This window comes from Myxocyprinus asiaticus, chromosome 22, assembly GCF_019703515.2.
Source record: "Myxocyprinus asiaticus isolate MX2 ecotype Aquarium Trade chromosome 22, UBuf_Myxa_2, whole genome shotgun sequence".
NCBI classification, from domain to species: domain Eukaryota; kingdom Metazoa; phylum Chordata; class Actinopteri; order Cypriniformes; family Catostomidae; genus Myxocyprinus; species Myxocyprinus asiaticus.
Genome location: NC_059365.1, coordinates 34,320,790 through 34,342,151, shown reverse-complemented (window position 1 = coordinate 34,342,151; position 21,362 = coordinate 34,320,790). Strand labels below are relative to the sequence as shown.

Below are 21,362 nucleotides of genomic sequence, written 5' to 3'. Positions count from 1 at the left end.
GGGTAGTATGCAGTTCTGAACTCAACCTGTGTTCGTGGCTTTTCAAATAATGTTGGGGAATTTGATCCAGCATTCACTTTGATATCATTTGCTATGATTTCATTCGCTGGTACTGTATGATATCAGCTAACATATTATGATAGCACTTATGTTGTATTGTAATAAAGTAATACATTTCTAATATTAAATAAAATAAGATTATTAATGCATGAAAGTGAAAACAAACCATGACTGTAAAATAAATGCTTATACCATATTATACAACTGTTAGTTCCGGTCCTTGAATCTGACTGGACGAGAGGCATTCCAAGAGTGCTGATATACAGCCCAACAGCACTGGTACGTGGTCATGTCTAGAAGGTAACCATCTCATGTCAAAATTTTCGTGCAAGTGCGTTCCTGTTGATGCTTTCGCCGCTTGCCTTTCAGCTCCTTAATGATGGAGAGCATTAAATACTTTAAGTCTCTTAAAGTATAAGTCATGCTGAGTTGATGAACGTATGTGTGTGTAACACTGCACCAAGTTGTGTTCTTTTTGTTGTGTTGTTTGTGCAACTGGTAATGTTAATCCTGTTCAGTTGCAGTAATGTTAGAATGTTTAAGTTGTAGCCTATATCTTAGTTGCCTTTTGTTACTCTTCCTGTCTATTACCCGTATCAAATCGCTTTTTTTTTCTAGATGATAAAAACTTGTATTATTCTTATTATTATTAAGAGTCTTGCAATGGTGATCACACGTGCCATGCATAACAAAAAACAAAGTCTTCTTGAAATCTCATATGTATCCCATGTTTCTATAGGGTACAGTAATGTTTTGACAAAAGTTCATGTTAAGGCACATATAACTTTAAACTGGGTGGTTGGGTAGATGGTACTTTCTCCATCGTGTGCAGGGGGGTTTGGGAACATTGGCAGTTCTTGAGCAGGAGTTTCCATTTAGTTTGTGTGTGTTAAAATAAGTGGTGATCCAGTGCTATAATGTTACTTCAAATGGTACTCGTGGCTGTTATCAGTGGCATTGAGTGACAGCTATAATATTCTCTCGTGCACACAGATGCCCGCTCTTCTCGCTCCTTTCCAGTCAAATCACAAACAAATATGCAAACACGTGTCCACATTCAAGATGTACATCCACAGATGTAAGAATGCAATCTTGGTTTATTAAAAAGTTACAAAAGGGCGGCTTCGAACCGGCAACTTTTTTCATCAGTGAGAACAATATAACCACTAGACCAACCAGTCAGGTCTTAGCAACAGAGCCAATTGAGGTATTTTACCACAAGCTAACATATCCCAGATATTAGATTTAGAGCTGAGGTTTTCACATTAATTATGTGAAATTTTTATTTGAGCGCTTGAATTTGTCATCAGGAATGACTATTTATCAAAACAGAAAATGTCAAATAATCTTTAACTGTGCTTTTCGCAAAGAGTTTCGCAACTTCGCATCCCAGTAAGAGCGGCGAAAGCAAAAACAGAATGCGCATGTTCGATCCCTATCTTGGCATGATAGGGTTACCTTCTAGACACAACCCTGGGATGCTTTACTGTTTGTATAACTCCACTTCTCTATGTTTGTGGTGTTTTGAGTAGTGGTGGGTATTTTGATTCACCTGTAATTTTGATTTCATTCACTGATTCTTTTAGTGACCATTTCTGAAGATTTAATATTTATGCCAGTAAGAGGCAACAAATAAGTGTCTTTTATGTCATTATGTCATTCAATCACTGATTCGTTTACAAATTAATCACCACTAATTCAAAACCAACCGAGTATGAATGCAGCACAAAGACTGAAGTTGTGCTTGATGCTTTGGCTTCTTTTAGAACTATTTTCACTGGCGGCAAAGAAATGCACAAACTAACTGGCCAATTTTTGTCTGAAATGTAAGTCATTTCATATTATTTACATGTTTATTGAACTGTTTCATATATATTTTCATATTGTTGCATAAACACGATCAGCCACAACATTAAAACCACCTGCCTAATATTGTGTAGGTCCCCTTGTGCTGCCAAATCAGTGCCAACTTCTTCAATGCTATTCTTCTCACCACAATTGTACAGAGCGGTTATTTGAGTTACCGTACACTTTGTCAGTTCAAACAAGTCTGGCCATTCTCTGTTGACCTCTCTCATCAACAAGGCATTTCCATCCACAGAACTGCTGCTCATTGTATGTTTTTTGTCATCCAATGAGCGGCAGTTCTGCGGACGGAAACGCCTTGTTGATGAGAGACAACCGCTCTGTACAATCGTGGTGAGAAGAATAGCATTAAAGGAGTTGCCACTGTTTTGGCAGCACGAGGGGTACTTACATAATATTAGGCAGGTGGTTTTAATGTTGTGGCTGATCGGTGTATGTTAACACATTTTTTGGCAGCCCTTAAAAGTAAATACAAATCTAAAACTAGATCTAAATCTAACAATTTTGTGAAAACTAATCAAGTAAATTGAAAGGACAAACTAAAAATAAAAAATTAAATAAAAATAAAGAATTCAAAACAATGATAACCCTTTGAGTGCCTTCACTGTTTTCCTTCTGTCAACTTGTTCAATTAGGAATCTCTGATGTTAAAGAGTCAAGTCTTTTTCTTACAGTGTGAAAATGCAGTATTGTTGTTTAAGAGACGAATGTTACCTAGCACAACTATCTAACAAAACCTCTCAGCCATCCATTTAAGTCAATTTAATGCTTTGAGATTCAGGGGATGTGAGAGTCTGGATTTAAATTTTCTGCCTGTCTTCTTATGGCCAGCTGAAAGGTAATACCTCTCAAACACTTCTGTTCATACACGTCAAGCCTCGGAATCATTTGTTGCAGCGGAAGCTGAGGGAATACTCTCGCAATTGATTGAACTGTCAAAAAACAAGTTTTTTGATTGATCACATTTTAACCAATTATGTCATGCCAATTTCAGATTAGATTGCCGTGGGTAACGTATTCTTCAAAAGAAAATGCAAGAGTTTTAGGCCAGGTGAGACATGTCAAGTAAAAAAAAATAAATAATGAAATTTCCAAAAAAAATGCTCGCTATTTTTTCCTGAAGCAATCAGGTTAGTTTGGCATTGTCCGTGGTCTTGCAAAGAAATTAGCCCCAAAGAGACTTAAAATAACCTGAAACATCAGAGGCTCATCAGAGAGTTGACACTTCAGCCCAAAAAATCTCACCAGTCAAAAATAACCACCACTGCCCAGCAGCAGGTCAAGTTGACCTTAGCTAGATTTCCAAGTGAAGCACCCCAGGTAAAACTGTATAAGTTTTTCTGCATCAAACAGCATGCACAATAGACCCCTATGACCTTCAGCACAGAAAGGAGATATTTGAAGGTTTATTTGAAGTACTGGGGAGAAATCAGGAGGTCAAGTCAAACACACTGCATTGAGAACAGCCTTGACAGATGCCACAATTATAATGAAACTCATTTTTTTTTTTTTACAAAAACTCTAAATTAGTTGACAGCTGAAGCCTGACAATGTTTTCAACTAGTTTGTGGGCTAAACTACTCTATTGTAAAGTGTCACAAAATGTCCTCAACACAGTTTAATGCAGAACAAGTTGAGTTTCTCCTGACAAAGCATATCTCCGAGTTGGCAGACTGCATTGAGCTAGTTTGTCTTTAAAGGTGCAATATGTTAAAATTTTCATGTAATATTAGCCTTTTTTTTTGCCAATGTGTGAACATCTTGTAAGGCAACTTAAAAAATGAGCCCTTCCTGGACTTCCTAAGTTGCCTATTAAAGCCTGTAAACTGATTTTCGTGCGAAGGGAGCGGGTCACTTTTGCCGGGAAAATCCAAAGGATGTGACGTTTATGCACGCTCCGGAGTGCCTTACCTCAGTGCGTCTCTTCCGCGATTCAACAGCGACAACAGTCTGCAACACTAGGTAACGTTATATTAGAGATGGAATCCAGCAAATGTCCGGCTCCCAGCACAACATCGACTCCTACACAAACTCTGAGTAAGCCAAAAAAACAAAAAACAAAACAAAAAAACAAAAAAACATTTTGAATCCCGTCTGGCTAAGCGGGAATGTGATCGAGTGAAAACTAGAGTGAACATCGGCAGGGCATTTGATTCCTGGAGGGATCTTCGTTCGGTTTTGGGGATCAAAACCGACCCTGAATTGGCTTTCTTCATATTGGACAGGTAAGCTTACATAACTGCAAAGCATGTGAAATATAGCGCCATAAGGATTGATCTGTGTAATTTTAGCTAACTTGATCTTGCCTGCTAATGCTGACGAATTGCAAGCTACCTATAAATAATTTCAACGATTTTTATACTAAAAGTTAGGTATGCTGATTCACAGTAACTGTCATAAACAATGTTAATCTGTAATCATTCAGCAAGGTAAACTACAATAACACATTAAATGAATGCTAGACAATGTTTATGATAATGCAAAAAGACCCATTCATTAGTGTAACCTAACCTGGTTATACAGAAAATTTATACATTCTATTATTATAAAACAATAGCGCATCAATATATAAAAATGACATTTGTGATGAAATCACATCAATACTGAATTGTGTCAACATATTTATAATGTACAGTCTATTTTATAAACAGCTACTGTCGTCATCCACCAAATTTAGCTAACAGCTAGTGATAAAGCAGGCTAGCTAGCTAACACCGACATTGACTGCATTTATACGATAGCCTATGTATCATGCAAAGAAAAGTGATTACTTCAAACTACAGTCTCGCATAGTCAGACCTATATCCACACTTTGTTTTAGCCCTGTTCCGGCACTGGAGAGTCAAATATAATATACAGTCTCAAAGTTTGTAGTAAAACAATCATAACTGTCTAATTTTAATTATGCTACCTCATCTGTCAGCATGATGCTGTTGAATCACGTTCAGTCTCTTTGTTATGTCATTGTTTTGGCTGATGCTCCCTCGCTTGCGTCCCTGTGGAGTGTGTGCATGAGTACGAGCATGAGCAACAGGTAGCTGGCTGCAGTTCACTTAACGTCCACAGGTGTCATTAATAACAAGAGTTTCTGAATCTTACATACTGCACCTTTAAGGTTTCATGTTTTCAGTTTCAACAGCAAGACCCAAGTGTAAATGCACGATTCAAAGTGGTGAACTTGTACCAAGCTTATTTGAGAACCGTAACGTCTAGAGGGAAAGGTCAACCACAGACAGTATGCATAATGTGAGAGAAACACAGAGAGAACATCACTATATATATCTGAAAATCTGTGTTGAGGAAAAGATGCATTACGTAGTTGAGAGTAAGGTGTTTTGACACTCAATACTTTTCCTCATGGAAATGAAATGTCAGAAATGTGTCAGATATAAATGAGACGTACAACATGGAAAGTAGGTTTAATGGCTGAACAAAACAAGGAGCCATTTCTCTTTGAACTTTTATATATTTTGCATGACAGTATCATCAGCTGTTGGGACATTTAATCACATGCAGGAAACTAATTAGGTAATTCAACTTTCACTAATTAAATGCCAATTCTTATTCAGGAATGAAATAACTAATAGTGAAAACACTATTTTATGATATCAGTAATTACATTTGCACTAATAAAATGTTAACACTTGTTAAAATATGGCATTACTCACAGAAATAATTTTTCTTTTTTACAAAAAATAAATAATGTATACCTATAACTACACTGTCACTAGTAGAATCTGATGATCTGTCATTCACTTGTATTCAAAACACAATTACAGAATGGTTTGAATTTCAAATACACATGTACTTTCTAGTAAAATTATATTTTTTTTATATCAATAATTACTTTGTTACTAGTACAAATTAATTCCTGATATCAACAATTACAACTTGTGAAAAGGCTCAATTTTTATACCTGTAAATGTATTTAAACATGTTAGATTAGTATTTAGATTTCTAGAAATGGATTTCTGATATCAATAAATGGGAGAGTAATTAAATATATCTTAAAAGGCTTTTTTAAAACAACCACATTACTGATACTAGGAATTAATATTGCCATAGTAATAGTAATATGGTGTAAACCAGTTTATAAAAAAATAAATAAAAAATAAAAATAGCACTTTCCCCAATACTAATTGCATTCCTAATATCAAGAATTGGCATTTTAACTAGTGAAAATTAAAATTTTGATGTCAGTAATTCATATCATGCATGCCATTAAATGTCGAAGGGGCTTGCGATAATGACAAAGACACACTCACTGAGCACTTTATTAGGAACACGTACACCAACTTATTCATGCGATTATCTAATCAGCCAATCATGCAACAACAGTGCAATGTATAATTTCATGCAGATACAGGCATGAGCTTCAGTTAATGTTCACATCAACCATCAGACTGGGGAAAAAATGTGATTGCAGTGATTTTGACTGTGGCATGACTGTTGGTGCAAGATGGGCTGGTCTGAGTATTTCTGTAACTGTTGATCTCCTGGGATTTTCACACACAACAGTCTCTAGAATTTACTCAGAATGGTGCCAAAAACAAAAAAACATCCAGTGGGTGGCAGTTCTGTAGATGAAAATGCCTTGTTGATGAGAGAGGTCAACAGAGAATGGCCAGACTGGTTCGAGCTGACAGAAAGGCTACGGTAACTCAGATAACCACTCTGTACAATTGTAGAAAGCCGAATAGCATCTCATTATGCACAACACGTCAAGACCTTGAGGCGGATGGGCTACAACAGCAGAAGACCACGTCGGGCACTTTATTATGACCATAGTGTTCCTAATAAAGTGCTCAGTGAGTGTATAATGAAAAAATAGCATGTGGGGTTAAAAAAAAAAAAAAGGGGCAATGTTTGATTCCCTGAAAACAACAGGGAGCAGTTTGATTTGAATAATAACTTGGAGAAAAGCACGCATTTCTCACTTGCTCTAAGATGAACAGTCTCAGAGTTGTGTCAGTTAGAATGAAATATTCCAAATACATTTATATATTTATTAAAAAAAAAAAAGTGTTTGATAACCTGTGACTAGCTGGATGTCTGACAGCACATTTTAAACTATGACAAGGGAATGCAAATGAAAGTACTTAAAAAAGCCATGCAGGCTTTTGATATAGACCACCTTCATCTGTAATAACAGTTGCCATTAATTAGCTTACAAAGCTTCAACTGTAAAAAAAGAAAAAAAAAACTTGGCTTAGTAATGCCAGACATATGAAGCTGTTTAATCACATTGTAGTGGTAAACTAATTCAGACATATCAGAAGGGATGGAGTTTGGTTTGCCTAAGGGTGTCTACACACTAAATATGTCAGAAAGATGCAAATCAACTGATTGAAATAGGGGATCGTGCATCAAAAAATGTGAAGGAAAAACGCAGGATTTGTAAAAGTGACGCTCCAAGCAACCCAAAGCTCAGAAAATGTGAAAGTTTTGCTGCAACGTGTTCACACAGGAAATAAACATGTTGCTTCCGAAAGTTCATGTACCCTGAAATCAACCCCATTCTGCCAAATTACTGACATGCACCATCAGACATTTTTGTATTCATTCAAGAATGAAAACTTTAAATTATGCACTACTAATAGCGCAATGAATAAACAACCTTCGAGACACAAATTCTGGTCCTATGGGAATGGAATCAGTAATCACATTCACAAACAATGGTGAGCACGGATGGTGAGCATGTGATCCAAATTTAGTTAAGCACAGACTGATTTCAACAGTAAAACTTTCGACCTACTGTTGCCAAATTCGCAGTGTAATCAGTCTGGCTGCAACGCACTCCCGCTTAGGCATCCGTTGACCAATGATAATTTCAGAGAGGAGAGTTCAGTTGTGCTTTCAGAAATCCAATTCGTTGCATTCCTTCTTGATTTCAAACTGACCCGACACTTTTCACACCCTAAAAAAAAACATCTTACGCATTATTTGACATCAAACGCACTGTTAAAGCTTTCTTTTGTGTGTAGGCATCCTAACCGAGATATTATTGGTTACAAATGAGAAATGAAAAAACAAAAACAAAAAAACAACAAAAAAAACAACTATTTTATTTTATTTTAACAAAGAATGCAAATGTGTACAACAGCAATCAGCAGAGTGAACTCCCAAAGCATTACATAACACCAAAACACATACATACAGAAAAACACACTCCTGTAGCAAACTTCTGTGCACTGCAGTCATTTTCAGAAAGAAATTCCAAACCAGCACTACATAAGCAGAAGCCCCTGACATTTAATTAAGTTGCAAACAAATAAAAACAAAAATGAAAGAATCAAAAACATCCCTTGAGCCATGTGTCACGTAACCTCCAGTGACCCAATATACTGTTGTTTATACATGCAGAAACAAGTAAATGCATTTTTACGCAGCTGGGACTGGGCTGGAAGTGGCATTGGGCTACTTCAAAGAACCATCACACATCCATGTATGACAGCAATGTGTATGCATGGCTAGAACGACGTTCAAGAAGCAACACTTTACCACACACAGCTTCGAATAATGTGAACGATTTTTCCCTGTCGACCAGTCAAATCTCCAAGCAACTCCATTTGAGGTCATACCCTTTGCACAACAATTTCGCATCATCCTGCACTTTCACAATCAAGAATTTATTAATCATGAAAGAAATGTTACATAAAAGCACATACTTTATAAATGCCTAAGATATGAGAGATATTTCTTTTCATCCACTTTTTGCGAAAGATTCTCAACAGATGAGCCAATAACAAACTCATTAACTAACGTGGCCTTATGAGGAATATTGATCGCTGCGCTTTGGAAGCTCATTTTGGGTGTTCGAGGTGGTTGATCCCATTTATCGTTGGTTGTGCTTGGCAGCTCGCAGACTTCTGGCCAAGTCCATCCACACCAATTTAGCCTAAGAGTTCTCCACCTTTTAACGTGCACTCCTCCGAATAAGAGGCGCGTTGATTCATTTAATCAGTGTCTGAGTCATGTAAGGGTGGAGGGAGAGAGAGGCCTAAGGCCAGTCTTCTGAATTTAAATCGGGGGCTAGTAGATTGAATTCACTCGCTCTCCATCTCTCGCTTGCATTTTGTGTTGCCCTACTGCACCTTTAGATTACCGAGGGCGTTATTGAGATTGTTCTCTCTTTAGGCAAACTTTAGTGAAGCAACCAGTTCCAGTTCTTTTTGTTTGCAAAGTTCTACCTCAGAGTTTTCAGTCTTTTTACTATAATGCAGGATGTTTGCAGTATAAAAAAAAAAAATCAAAAGGTTTATTAGGCACAGCAAATACAATGACTTTGGTCTTGAGACTGAAACTAAATTATGCCTGTTCTCTTTTATAGATTCATATTAAAACAGAAGTATTGCAACTGTTACAGTCAGAGTTTGCATAGAAGCAATGAAAAAAAAAAAAAAAAAAAAAAAACATCAAGCCAGTGATGGGCAACATCAAAGCCTTTAGTGTGGAATATAAAAAGTCACCTTGTAAAATACACTTAAATGTTTAAAAAGACAATAATCATCTAGAAAAGGGGTTTTCAGACAGTACATAGAAATGTGAGGGAATGTCCTAAATCCAATTTATTCCCCTACCTGTCTTCAGGAAGAAAATCTTGCGTTTACAGACTGAGCAGAATGCAATCATGTGTAAAAAATATAACATTTGCTATATAGACCTCAATGCACTCAGCATTGCCAATGCATATATGGAAAAAAGGCAGGTTGGTGACTAAGGAAAGGAATGCGTTTAAATTGATCCTCTCTAAATCTGAATGAGTGTAAGGCTCAATCTACATCTTAAGTATAATCTACTGCCATCTGGTGAAATGCAACAAGGGCTGCTTAAATACTATCCATTGCTTTGAATTCACTCAAGGCCTGCACAGGGTTGACATGTTTCTTTTGAGAGGACCTCTTCACTTTGTTGGTCTGACCGTCATCTTGCTTCTCGCGCTTGACCAGTGGCTTCTTCTCAGGAGCTTTCATCTTCCAGGAGATGGCAGGCATGTTGAGGTTTTGCATTCCTTGAGACTTTTGGTACTTGGTGGATGCCACGTAGGAGGCCTTCACTGTAGACACCACTGAATTCATCAGATTCTTGGCTGCCTGAATCAGAGACATAGCACTGTCCACCTGCAAATAGAGGAAATGGTGAAGGCCTTCAACCATAGCTGTGCATGAAATATAAGCCTCATAAAAGGTAACTGCTTTAGCTGATGTACACACTCATGCCCACATGTGTGAAATTATTTTAAGATAAAACCAAGAATTTATGCCTGTTTAATCTACAACCAGATAATTTGACTGAACATTACTGTTTGTAACCTTTAAAAAAAATAAATTAAAAAAAAAATAAAAAAAACCTTCAGAGAGGTTTACTTTTGTGACTGTTTGATTTGGAAGAGGGGTGCCAGCCTGGCTGTTGCCAGACAAATTTCTGTCAGTCAGTCACTAAATTAACCACACAAAGGAAACATACCTAGTCAAAAAGTCATTTATGACTTTCATATGGTACCTTAAATATCCTGTTTTTTATCTCGTGTAATTTTTTCAATTCACACATCACAATCAAACCAAATTCATTCAATGCATTTTATAAATTCATAATGCACAACAAAACATAATTTGCCAAGCGTTTCAAGTCCAACAGATCATCTGCACAAAACGACTCAAAAACGTTCATAGATGATAATTCAGTCCAAAGTAACACTTTTCCATGTGAGATCCCATTCAAATCAATGGCAGGAATCCGTTTCAATCCCCACCCTCTTTCCTGTCTATCCCTGATTCGTCACCGTCGGTCTCAGTCAAAAGTCATGTCAGGTGCACAGCAGCGTTAACTCCATTCCAGAAACCATGCCATCAGCGGGAGAATTAATCCGTCAAAGAACGGCCATTAGACACTCTGCTCCATAAACAAACGCTCCATTTAAATCAAGAAGAGGCTTGCCGCACAACTACTGAAACATAATCTGAGAGTTTGACTGGTCAGAGCCATGTGTAATGCTGGAGTGTTTCCTGGAACTGAAGGTAATATTTCCTTCTGCTATGGAAATGACGTCACGCATTCTAGGGATGCCGCTAATAATTTAAAGAGGAAGATTTCTTTTAGCGGAGATCGTCACACAGATAATGACAATAACAGTGAGGATTGTCCAAATAACAAACATGCCCATTATATAAAAGACCAAGTAATTAAGGTTAATAATCCACAAATACACAAACATTAGGAAATAAAATCTGTTTAAAGACAAGGGCTGTAAATGGGCATGCAGCAAAGACTATTGAGCTGTACACCAAAACCAGGAAATTAAATTAACTTCGCTGTGAGAGTTGTTCTCGTCCTGGTGGTACGGAAGGGTAGAAATAGCAGCATTTAATTGAATGAAAGATAATTAAGTTCTTGTTTTTCACCAGAGACACAAGTCTGTTTCCCTTCTCTTTTTTTCTCCCTCTCAGTAAATATGAAGACTTACCCCAGACACCACAAGTTCTCCTCCCAGATTCTGCACCTCTGCTTTAACTTTACTGCAGATATTGAGCTGGTGGCAGTACAAGGCGATACGCTGCAGATAGGCCAACAGGTCCTGCTTGCATGCTGAATCTGGACACTACAAGAGAAAAATCAAGAGACAAACAGTGGTTACTCACTCTGTAACAAACATGAAGAAATTGTGTATCATCTTGATGTATTGAACACGGAATATTCCTTTAAATGTACAAGTTCAAATTAATCGACAGCATTTGTGGTACAATATTGATTTCCACAAAACTTAATTTCGACTCGTCCCTCTTTTTTTTTTTTTTTTTTTTTTTTTTAAGAAAATGAGGTTAGAGTGAGACACTTACAATGGGAAGTGAATGGGGCCAATTTTTGGAGGGTTTAAAAGGCAGAAATGTGAAGCTTATAATTTTATAAAAGTACTTACATTAATTCTTGTTAAAACTCATGTAAAATTTGAGCTGTAAGGTTGTTTAAATCATCATTTTACAGTCGTTTTAGGGGTTTCTGACATTACATAGTCATGGCAATAAAGTTGTAAATTTGGCTTTAACTTTACACAAAAAAGGTTAGTTATTGATTTTCTCACACTTAAATCATGTTTACATGCATATTGTTTATGTCTTGTGGCTATAATTTTGAAATAGTGAGTATTTTAACATTTACAGATTGGCCCCATTCAGTGCCTCACTGCAACCCAGATTTTTGCCTTTTTTAAAGAACGAGAGAGGCAAGTCAAAATTATGTTTTTTAGTAATCAACATTATGCCACAAAAGCTGCCAACTGAGCTTAACTTGTTTTGAACCTGGAATATTCCTCAAGCATTTGAAAGACCTGACAAAAAACATGGATGGACGGATGGTGATTGTAAAAGCACATGATATCAGGAGTAAAACATGGTTTCATCTCAAGAGTTTGTTTATCTTAAACAGAACTGTTTTTTATTCATTTTTGTGAAATGGAGAAAATGGAGAAAAACAGCAACAGGGACAATAAAGCAAGCAAAATCCTAAAACATTGCGACTTACAAATGCTGGTTGTTTTGAAGATCTTTGACTGATGCCTGTGGATACCCTAATGCCTCAACAGTCACCTGTCTAGCTGCATGTGGCAGTCAAATTCACTGAAATCCTCATCATGGCAGGGGAGCTGGGCCACCAAAGGCTCACAGCAGTACTGTTTTTAACATTTTACAACAAGAAAATACAAAGACCGTCTGTACGCTGTGTTCAGTAATTGCGCCGAATTTTCAATTACCAGAGTTTATGTTTCCCTTTCTGGTGCATCATGTTTAAGTTAACAGGTGTACCAGTTTTACATATTCCTGACGTTTAAGTGAAAAGCCTGGATATTATTGGATATAACTTTACACAGTCAGTAATTTAGGGATGGGCAATACCGCTTATTTTCTTTTAGAGTACCATCAATGCCAATATCACCAATACCAATACTATACTTACATTAGATAACAAGATAACGGTTATTTTTTTTTACATTTAAATAAACATATAACAATCGTCACAAACTCAAATGTCACATTTACATTAGTTGTTTAGCATGAATTAACACCAGATGCTGTTTGTCTGCTTTTCTGTCATTACCTCAGCCAAGCTGCTGCTCCTTGATTGAACAAGCACTGAGACTGAGGGGCGTGAATGTTGGACTGCTCGTCTTTTAGCAGTTCTGTGCATTGAGAAATGGTTCTTGTGCAACGCAATATATATATATATATATATTTATTTATTTTTTAAGGATTTGCATCCTCGATACAACATAAGTATCAGAAGTATCACTACTTTAGGATCGATCCGCCCATCACCATCTCTCACACTAGTCTCACATTAACACATAATGATCAAGTCTGTGGCTAAACTTCTGAAAGAGTGTTTTTTTCTTTACATTTGTTTTTCCACATGTATTTTCTTGCTAAGTGCCTTACCGTAACCACATTTTTATTTTTTAAACTGAGGAGTGAGCCAAAATTATGTTATGTGGTATTCAACATTATGCCACAAATGCTGTTGATAGAGCTAAACTTGTATAGAACTTGAAAATTCCTTTAATGAAAAAAAGAAAAGAAAAAAAAATCTGTGGATTTGGATCTTAACAGAAGCAGTGTACACCCAGCCACTAATACTTGCCTGCAGAGCTGGCAAGCGATAGAATGGATTACGTACTCAATTTACCAGTTGTTTGTGTGGAACGAAGCACCAGTACTCATTTTTTTTTTCCCATAGTGTTGCCAATATCAATACCTCAACATGCTTCAACAGTCTCCAAGGTAACAATACTTTCTTCACAGGGATAATGTTCAGAGAGCCCTGGCCTCACATCTTTGCATTTAATTCCTCTAAACAAGCCGAACTTGAGGGGGCCTGCTCACAATTATACCAATTCAGCTTCCCAACAATACATTTGTGGTATTTGAGCCGACCTTAGTGTGATTAGTGCGCATTTGGAAAAATGTCACATTTTCATCATTTTAAACAACAGCTAGATTGCTGATGCATAATTAAACTACTCTGGGCTGGAGACACACAGGTTTTATATGGAAAATTTAGCAAAATGCACCAATTACAGTTTGTATCTAAAATTCTGGTGCAAACTATTTTAAGACTTCAGTTATACAGTGAAGTTAAAACTGTGCTTAGTTATCCATAAATGTACAAGAAAGGAACAAGTAACCCTAGAAAATGTGGTGGTTGTGACAGTACTTTCGCTAATGCACTGGAACACTGAGTCTGGGTCAGGCCATCTTTACCATGCTTTATTTATAATCATAAGTCTCTCTATTCAACCCACTGAGAAAGAGAGGGAAGAGGGAGAGGGAGAGACTGATAGAGATGAAAGAGAGACAGGAAGATAGAGATGGTAGAAAAGTGGGCTAAAAGAGTGGGAAACTGAGGAAGAGCAGGGGTGAGAGAGGAAGACTGATGAAGAGGGCAAAAGATTGCTCATCTTTTATGCCACTGAGAATTAGCTGCCATTAGACCACTGTATTTCCCTTAAGTTTTGCTTGTTAATTAAAAGGTATTTGACTTTTGTGCCAATATCAGCACCTAAGGGAAATGCAAAAAGTATGATGAATTCCAAACATGTATTCCCAAAAGTCTTGTTATAGGAATAGTTTGTCAAAATAATGAAAATTGTCATTTACTCATCCTCATGTCATTCCAAACCTTTTTTGACTTTCTTGCTTCCGTAAAAAAAAAAAAAAAAAAAAAAAAAAGACTATACTTTGAAGAATCACCTGGGGCTGTCAAGCTCCAAAAGGCAGTAGTTCTCGAATTACATTTGTGCATGTACTTACTCAAACTTAGTGCATCACGTTAGATAAGACTAGGGATGTGTGAGACTAGTCGACTAAACTGTTCTGATGCTGCTAGTCTACACTGGGATTACTAGTTGGTCAACATTTTTAAACTGTGCAGCATTTTTACACATTTATGTTTGGCTTTATATTATAACAAAGGCTTCACTTAAATTACTGTCATGTTAAATGTTACACATTTTAAATTTAATAATACAAACATTACTAAAAAGAGAGGACATCTAGAGCAGATGTAGGCTATACAAATTTCATTTCCTCATGCTTCTTTCCTCTCTCTCTCACTTGCAGAGCATGTGAGTGAAGCGGAGTGGTGTGACACCTCACTCAATAACCTGCTCCATGCATGTGCGCTCCGCTCAGCCGCTCATGGCCCAAGCGGACACTCCGCTCAAGTACCGCTCACGCTTACCGGTAAAAAAAAAAAAAGTTCGCTCAAATGCCGCTCCGACATATTTCTCTGTAGTATACTTGGTTCCAAACACATACACAGGGGGTAGCTACAGTGGCCCAAGCAACTGGCCCTTTGCCCACATGGGCTGAGGTGCCCCTCTGGGTGAAATATAGACTATAGGCCGACATTTATTAAATTATCAAATGATTAGTAACGTACACATCTGAAATTGTGATTGTATTGTTGTGTTTTTGTATATAAAATCTCGCTGTTTATTTTGGACTAGTTTACAACTGCTGTTAGATAATTCGTTATCATTTGTAATCAGTAAAATATTTCTCTGTTAGCACATATGCTATTGAACATCTTTAAATAATGCCTTAACATTTTTTTCAGTTCTAAATTACCTTTATTTACTTTAAACAAGTCAAACATGCCTCTACAAGTGATAAAACATATGTGTGTTGGTACGGAAACTGAACTGGACCTGAGTGACACAACCGACCCAGAAAACCACAATCTTTTCAACTTTAAAGTTTGTTCGAGTCCTTTATGGCAATAATGAAAACATGGACTGGTACCAGGAAAAATATTGCAGGTAAAAGTGAAATTCATAATTGTTTTTCAGTTGTCTCCACGGAATGATTATACTGTAGATTCGATACATTAATATGTTTCTGATTTAATGCTATCAGACTTTGGATCTGTAAATTAAAATGAGCAATTTCTCATCCTAATTTTGTGTTCAGTTTTAAAGGGTGTATTAAGTTATCCAGAAAACAGCAGTGAATGTTTTTTCTCTTTTTCAGTGTTGTTGCTTTATTAATATTCCCTACAATTTTATATGTACGAATCATATGCAATCTAAAGGACTGTAGTTATTTATATAATAATTATTATATTAGATACCATGTGCCCCCTTTGTTTTTCCTTGATATATTTAAAGCATTATGAAGTGAATCTGGACTTTATATGCGTCAAACGATCATGTCTTGTGCATGCGCTCTTTATATGTACAGCAAGGTTTAACCATGGATTTAACAAATAAAAAATATTTGTCCAGCATAAAGTGAGATTTTGTCCAATATATATATTAGATGAAATCATGTTTAATGATCCTAAAACAAATAAAAATTAATTCACAAATTACACTGCCTTCGTTTAAGAAAAGTTTTTTTTATTTCTAAATGTACAATCATTTATAGCTTTTTTCTCTGCGCATGAATGCAGCAAGCGATGTTATCTGCAAACACTAATCTAGAATCATTTTTTTTACGTTTCACTTCTCGTTAAGGTGTGGATTTGGCTTTGGGAAACTGACCAGCAGTTATGAGCCACTTTATCCCAAAGCAGAAATTGAAAGCTGGTCGATTAAGTGAGATAATTCCGCTAAGAAATTCGCTACGTGGAAATCTTTACTAATCAAATGATCAACTGTACAATAGAAGCATGAAAGCAGAATGCTCCACCTGCAAATTAGGACACACTGATCTGCAAGATCATACATGTTTATTGGTTGTGTGTGTGTAAGCCGGGATTCAAGGCAAAATGCTTTGCCAATATACAGTATTATTAATCTTACATATTCAATTGAGGGTGCTCTAATGTTCGCAACCCCGCAGAACTGGGCTTGTATCTAGCTGGCAGCTGCACTAACATGATGGCAAAACAACAAGATACATTACTTATCATCGAATAGTAGTGTAGCCTACTAGCTCACCTTTTGCTACACTACATTGCGTAGCACATCCTCGTAATCTCTGGCAATGTGACGCGTACGATTCCAAAAGGAATATTTGCTCATTCTCACGGTCTCTCCACACTCCCTTTTGATTTCCTCTTAAGTTTGATTTATACTTTGCATTTATTTAGGTTATAAGGTTTGCAACTTCACTAAAACAATGTTAGAGCTCCATAACCTCAGGCCTATTGCTTATTTAGCAGATTCCCAAACCAGCATATAACAAAGCGCATTCTGGGTTGAGCGAGCAGCACTGAGCGGCCTGAGAGAGCGGAGCGGAATCTTCAAAAAGGCGCTCTCCGCTCAGGTGGATTTATCATCTCTCCGCTCAACGCTCCACGCTCGCACGCTCTGCTCACTCACAGCATGCGCAGAAAAATGTCCTCTTGCAAGAACAGCAAAGTAGCTATGGAAATCACTTCAGTGGTGTTGCGGGAAGCAGATTTCCAAAATGTTGGCTTGCAAGTCGCTATGGATGTTTTCACATTTGAATCTTCTTTAAATGCATGCTTGCATTCATGCATTTTCCCGCCAATCTGGCTATTTCAAGTGCAGGATAATTGCCTCAGGTGAGTCAGGTCCAGTCTTGCACTGGTCCATGTTGACGTGTTAATCTTGTTCATCAAAATGGATGTTTTTGAGTAAGTAGCCAAGAAAATGGCTAGGTATGCATTTTTTTTACCATGCTGATCAACAAGGCTATTTTCAACGATGTGCCGACTGCTTAGCAGGTTAAACTATCTTTTATTCTGTGTGCACGTTGTTTAGAACAATACATTAGGTTTTATTGTACATTTTTCACAGGCTTATTTTTTTCTATCCTATAGCTATTTTTATTTTTTTTGTTATTGGTTAACTTTTTTTATTGATTAATGTTTTAAACTAACAGCTTTCATATAACTATAGATCATAGGCTAATGCACGTCGTGAAATAAAAAAAAAACTTTTCATCGCATTTCTTCTCTCTTGTAGATTTGGCTTACCTGTGAATTATTTTCAACAATATCCTGACTGTTTTATTATGTTAAGTAACTTTTACTTGGTAATTTCCATTTAGAACAGGCCATCAGGGTTGCTATTGGTCTTGCACAATTCATTCAATTGTTTTCAATAAATACGCCTGTATTTGTAAATTAAATGCATGTCATGTTCTATATTTAATGCAGCCTACAATGATCAATGCAAGCACATTTTTCAGCTGAATTTATCTTCGGATTTGGCTGTTGGAAGTATTTTAAATGGGTCGCATGAACACATAATGTTTTTGACTGTTTTCAGAGGGTTTTTTCTTTTGACTAGTCGACTCAAATTTTCATTTAAACATCTGTGAAATTAGTCGTTCTGCACATCCCTAGATAAGAGACGCAAGAACCAATGCCATCTGGTTTTATTAATGGTAAACCTGGCACAACACATCTTGACAACCACGTTTGAAAACTTGCATTTGATAACTATATGAAGGTGCATAACAAATTCAATTTCAGTCTACTCTTTACACAATGTTATCATAAGTATTTAGAAGACTTGTAAAAAGTCATTTTATGAAACTTTTATGGTGCTTATTGTCCTTGGCACTTTACAGACTCTGTTCAAAGCATGCTTTCATTGTATGGAAAGGAGCAGACCGGGAATTCTTCAAAATATCTGCAACGCTTTACAATAAGGTTATTTTCATTAACATTAGTGAATGCTAGAGATGCAACAATACTACTCATTAGTACTTGTATCGGGTCGACAGTGGGAGTATTGGTATCATCATTTAATATTTCTTAGTACATTAACATAATGACGTCACTTTAAATGCTGTGCATTGCACTCATAAGACTACAGTGAAAACACGAGAAACACTTTGTTGTTCAAACCATTAAAATCTAGAATATCAGTTTTCATTGTAAGTGAACGATCAGTTCTCGTAGTCAATGTGTTGAATGCAGGAGAAATGGGCAGGAGTAAAGACCTGAGTGACTTTAACAAGGGCCACATTGTTATGACCAGACGACTGGGTCAGAGCACCTCTGAAACAGGAAGGCTTGTGGGGTGCTCCTGGTAAGCAATGGTGAGTACCTACCGACAGTGGTCCGAGGAGGGACAAACCACAAACTGGCCACAGGGTGTTGGTTTCATTGATGCGCAAGGGCAATGAAGGCTTTTCCGTCTGGTCTGAACTGACAGAAGTTTTAGTGGCACAAGTCACCGAAAATTTTAATGATGGTTACGGGAAGAATGTCACAACACACAGTGCATCGCGCACCCTGGTGCATATGGGGCTGCGCAGCCGCAGACTGGTCAGACTGCCTATGATGACCCCTGTCCACCATTGAAAGCGCCTACAATGTCCACGCGAGCGTCTGAAGTGAACCTTGGAGCAGTGGATGAAGGTCGCCTGGTCTGATGAGCCCTGGCCTCCAAATTCCCCAGATCTCAATCCGATCGAGCATCTGTGGAATGTACTGGACCAACAAGTCCGATCCATGGCAGCTTCACCTCGCAACTTACAGGAATTGAAGGATCTGCTGCTAATGTCTTGGTGCCAGATACTACAGGACACCTTCAGGGGTCTTGTAGAGTCCATGCCTTGGCGGGTTAGCACTGTTTTGGCAGCACTCGGATGACCCACAGCTTATTAGGCAGGTGGTCATAATGTTTTGGCTCATCTGTGTATGTGCAGTCTCTCTCATGCACTCGTTCTCTCTCTCTCCTTGCACGCTTGTGTGTGTGTGAACGAGAGATCGTTTTCACAAGCGCTTGGCAGTCATTCATGATTTTATTAATGGATAATTCCAAATGTTTTCCATCATTTTGACCGATAAAACCAGCAAGAAAAAAAAAAAAAAACATTTGATACTAGCACGAGTCATTTTATCCATCTTCAAGTGATATATGCAGCTTCTCTAACGCCGCATGCTTGTTTGAGGGAGAGCAAAAGAGCACTTTCATCAGACTTGCGCTAGACGGTCATTTTTGTCCTAAACACAGCAAATCCAAAAATCATACATATGTTATGTATAAAGACAATGCTGAGAAAAGTGACAGGAGTTATTCACCTTAACCCTCTGGGGTCGACGGACGCGCCAGCACGTACTGCTGGATTTTTTCCGCATAACAGCGGAAACAACTTAAAATACTCCATCATTTTTGGGCATACAGATAAGTGTAAGACATCATTAGAAACTATAAAGGGTCTACTTTTATTTGTGTACACTCACAATAACAGCAAAACCTTGTGCTTTTGTAAAATAAAGAAAATAAACAGGGTGTGCTTTCAGCCATCTCTGTCTCCGTGAGCATCTTTCTGAAACGCGTCACAAAAATGAACTGAAAGTCAGCGAATACTTATCACACAAACATGAAACATAAGTCTAAAGAAAGCTTAAAATGTCTACTTTTAAATAAAACAATTCAAATTTAAAACAAATATTCTCCTGCAATGTATTCTGTATGAAACAAAGAGATGTACAGTTTCTCCTGGCTCAGCTAATTATCGCTAATGTGATCACACCCACCAGCAAAGCGTGCTATTCATACGGTAATGTGCTGAGGCGATCAATGCAAATGGTAAACGCCCCCAACAATGCCTTAAAAAGCATCAAGTTCATCATCAGATTCGTTCACTTGTCTGCGCGTTTGGAAGATGGCATGCTACACAGGTGAGGAAGCTCCTGGATAGTGCGGAAGAGCTCACATTTTCCTCATCGGGAATCCGACGATGAACATTTACATTTTGAAGGGTCTTGATCCAGCCGAGGATACAATTCCGGATGAGTAAGTCGTTTAGTTTTACTTTAATTGACATGCTATTTTATATAAACATGTACATATTTTACTAGTTGGACTATTTCCAGACTTGCCAGCCAGTATACAGAGTATTGAAATGTGAAATATGTCCTAATAGGCAAGTTTTAGTTACATTTAAATGTTGTTTTGGCTACAGCAGGTATTTAAATTGTATGCTGTATGATATAAATATGATATAAAAATAATATGAATGTTTAGATTATATTTTAACTAGTGTTTATGCTGCCTCATTATCATCAACGAAGCTTGTGCTTGCAAAAATCTGTTTGGGTGTAAATGTGTAAAATGTGCTGTAAATATGCCCATATTAGAAAATCAGCATATTAGAATGATTTCTGAAGGATCATGTGACACTGAAGACTGCAGTAATGATGCTGAAAATTCAGCTTTGATCACAGGAATAAATTGCATTTTACAATATATTCAAATAGAAAAGTTATTTTAAAATGTAAAAATATTTCACATTATCACTGTTTTTGCTGTATTTTGGATCAAATAAATGCAGCTTTGGTGAGCAGAAGAGACTTCTTTTAAAAACATTAAAAAAATCTTACAGATCTATAAACTTTTAAATGGTAGTGTAGGTCTAAAGTTTTTAAGTAAAGTCTTTATGTAAAGAAAATGTATAGTCAAATAATACATTCAATCATTAAGTCTCCTCACATTCATTCTCTCTCAGGGGAGGGGT

General features: G+C 37.1%; 1 protein-coding gene across 1 annotated transcript in view; it reads right to left on the bottom strand.

Annotated features, from left to right (window-relative positions):
* Positions 1-7,981: 7,981 nt before the first annotated feature.
* The window catches only part of LOC127413114 (catenin alpha-1), a 138,448-nt gene continuing 125,067 nt past the window's right edge, over positions 7,982-21,362 (bottom strand). Inside the window, exons 17-18 of the mRNA XM_051649983.1 lie at positions 11,390-11,524; positions 7,982-10,046 (exon numbers count right to left, since the gene is read on the bottom strand). Coding sequence (XP_051505943.1) covers positions 9,756-10,046; positions 11,390-11,524 — 426 coding nt within the window. The 3' untranslated portion in view covers positions 7,982-9,755. The remainder of the gene's footprint in view (positions 10,047-11,389; positions 11,525-21,362) is intronic.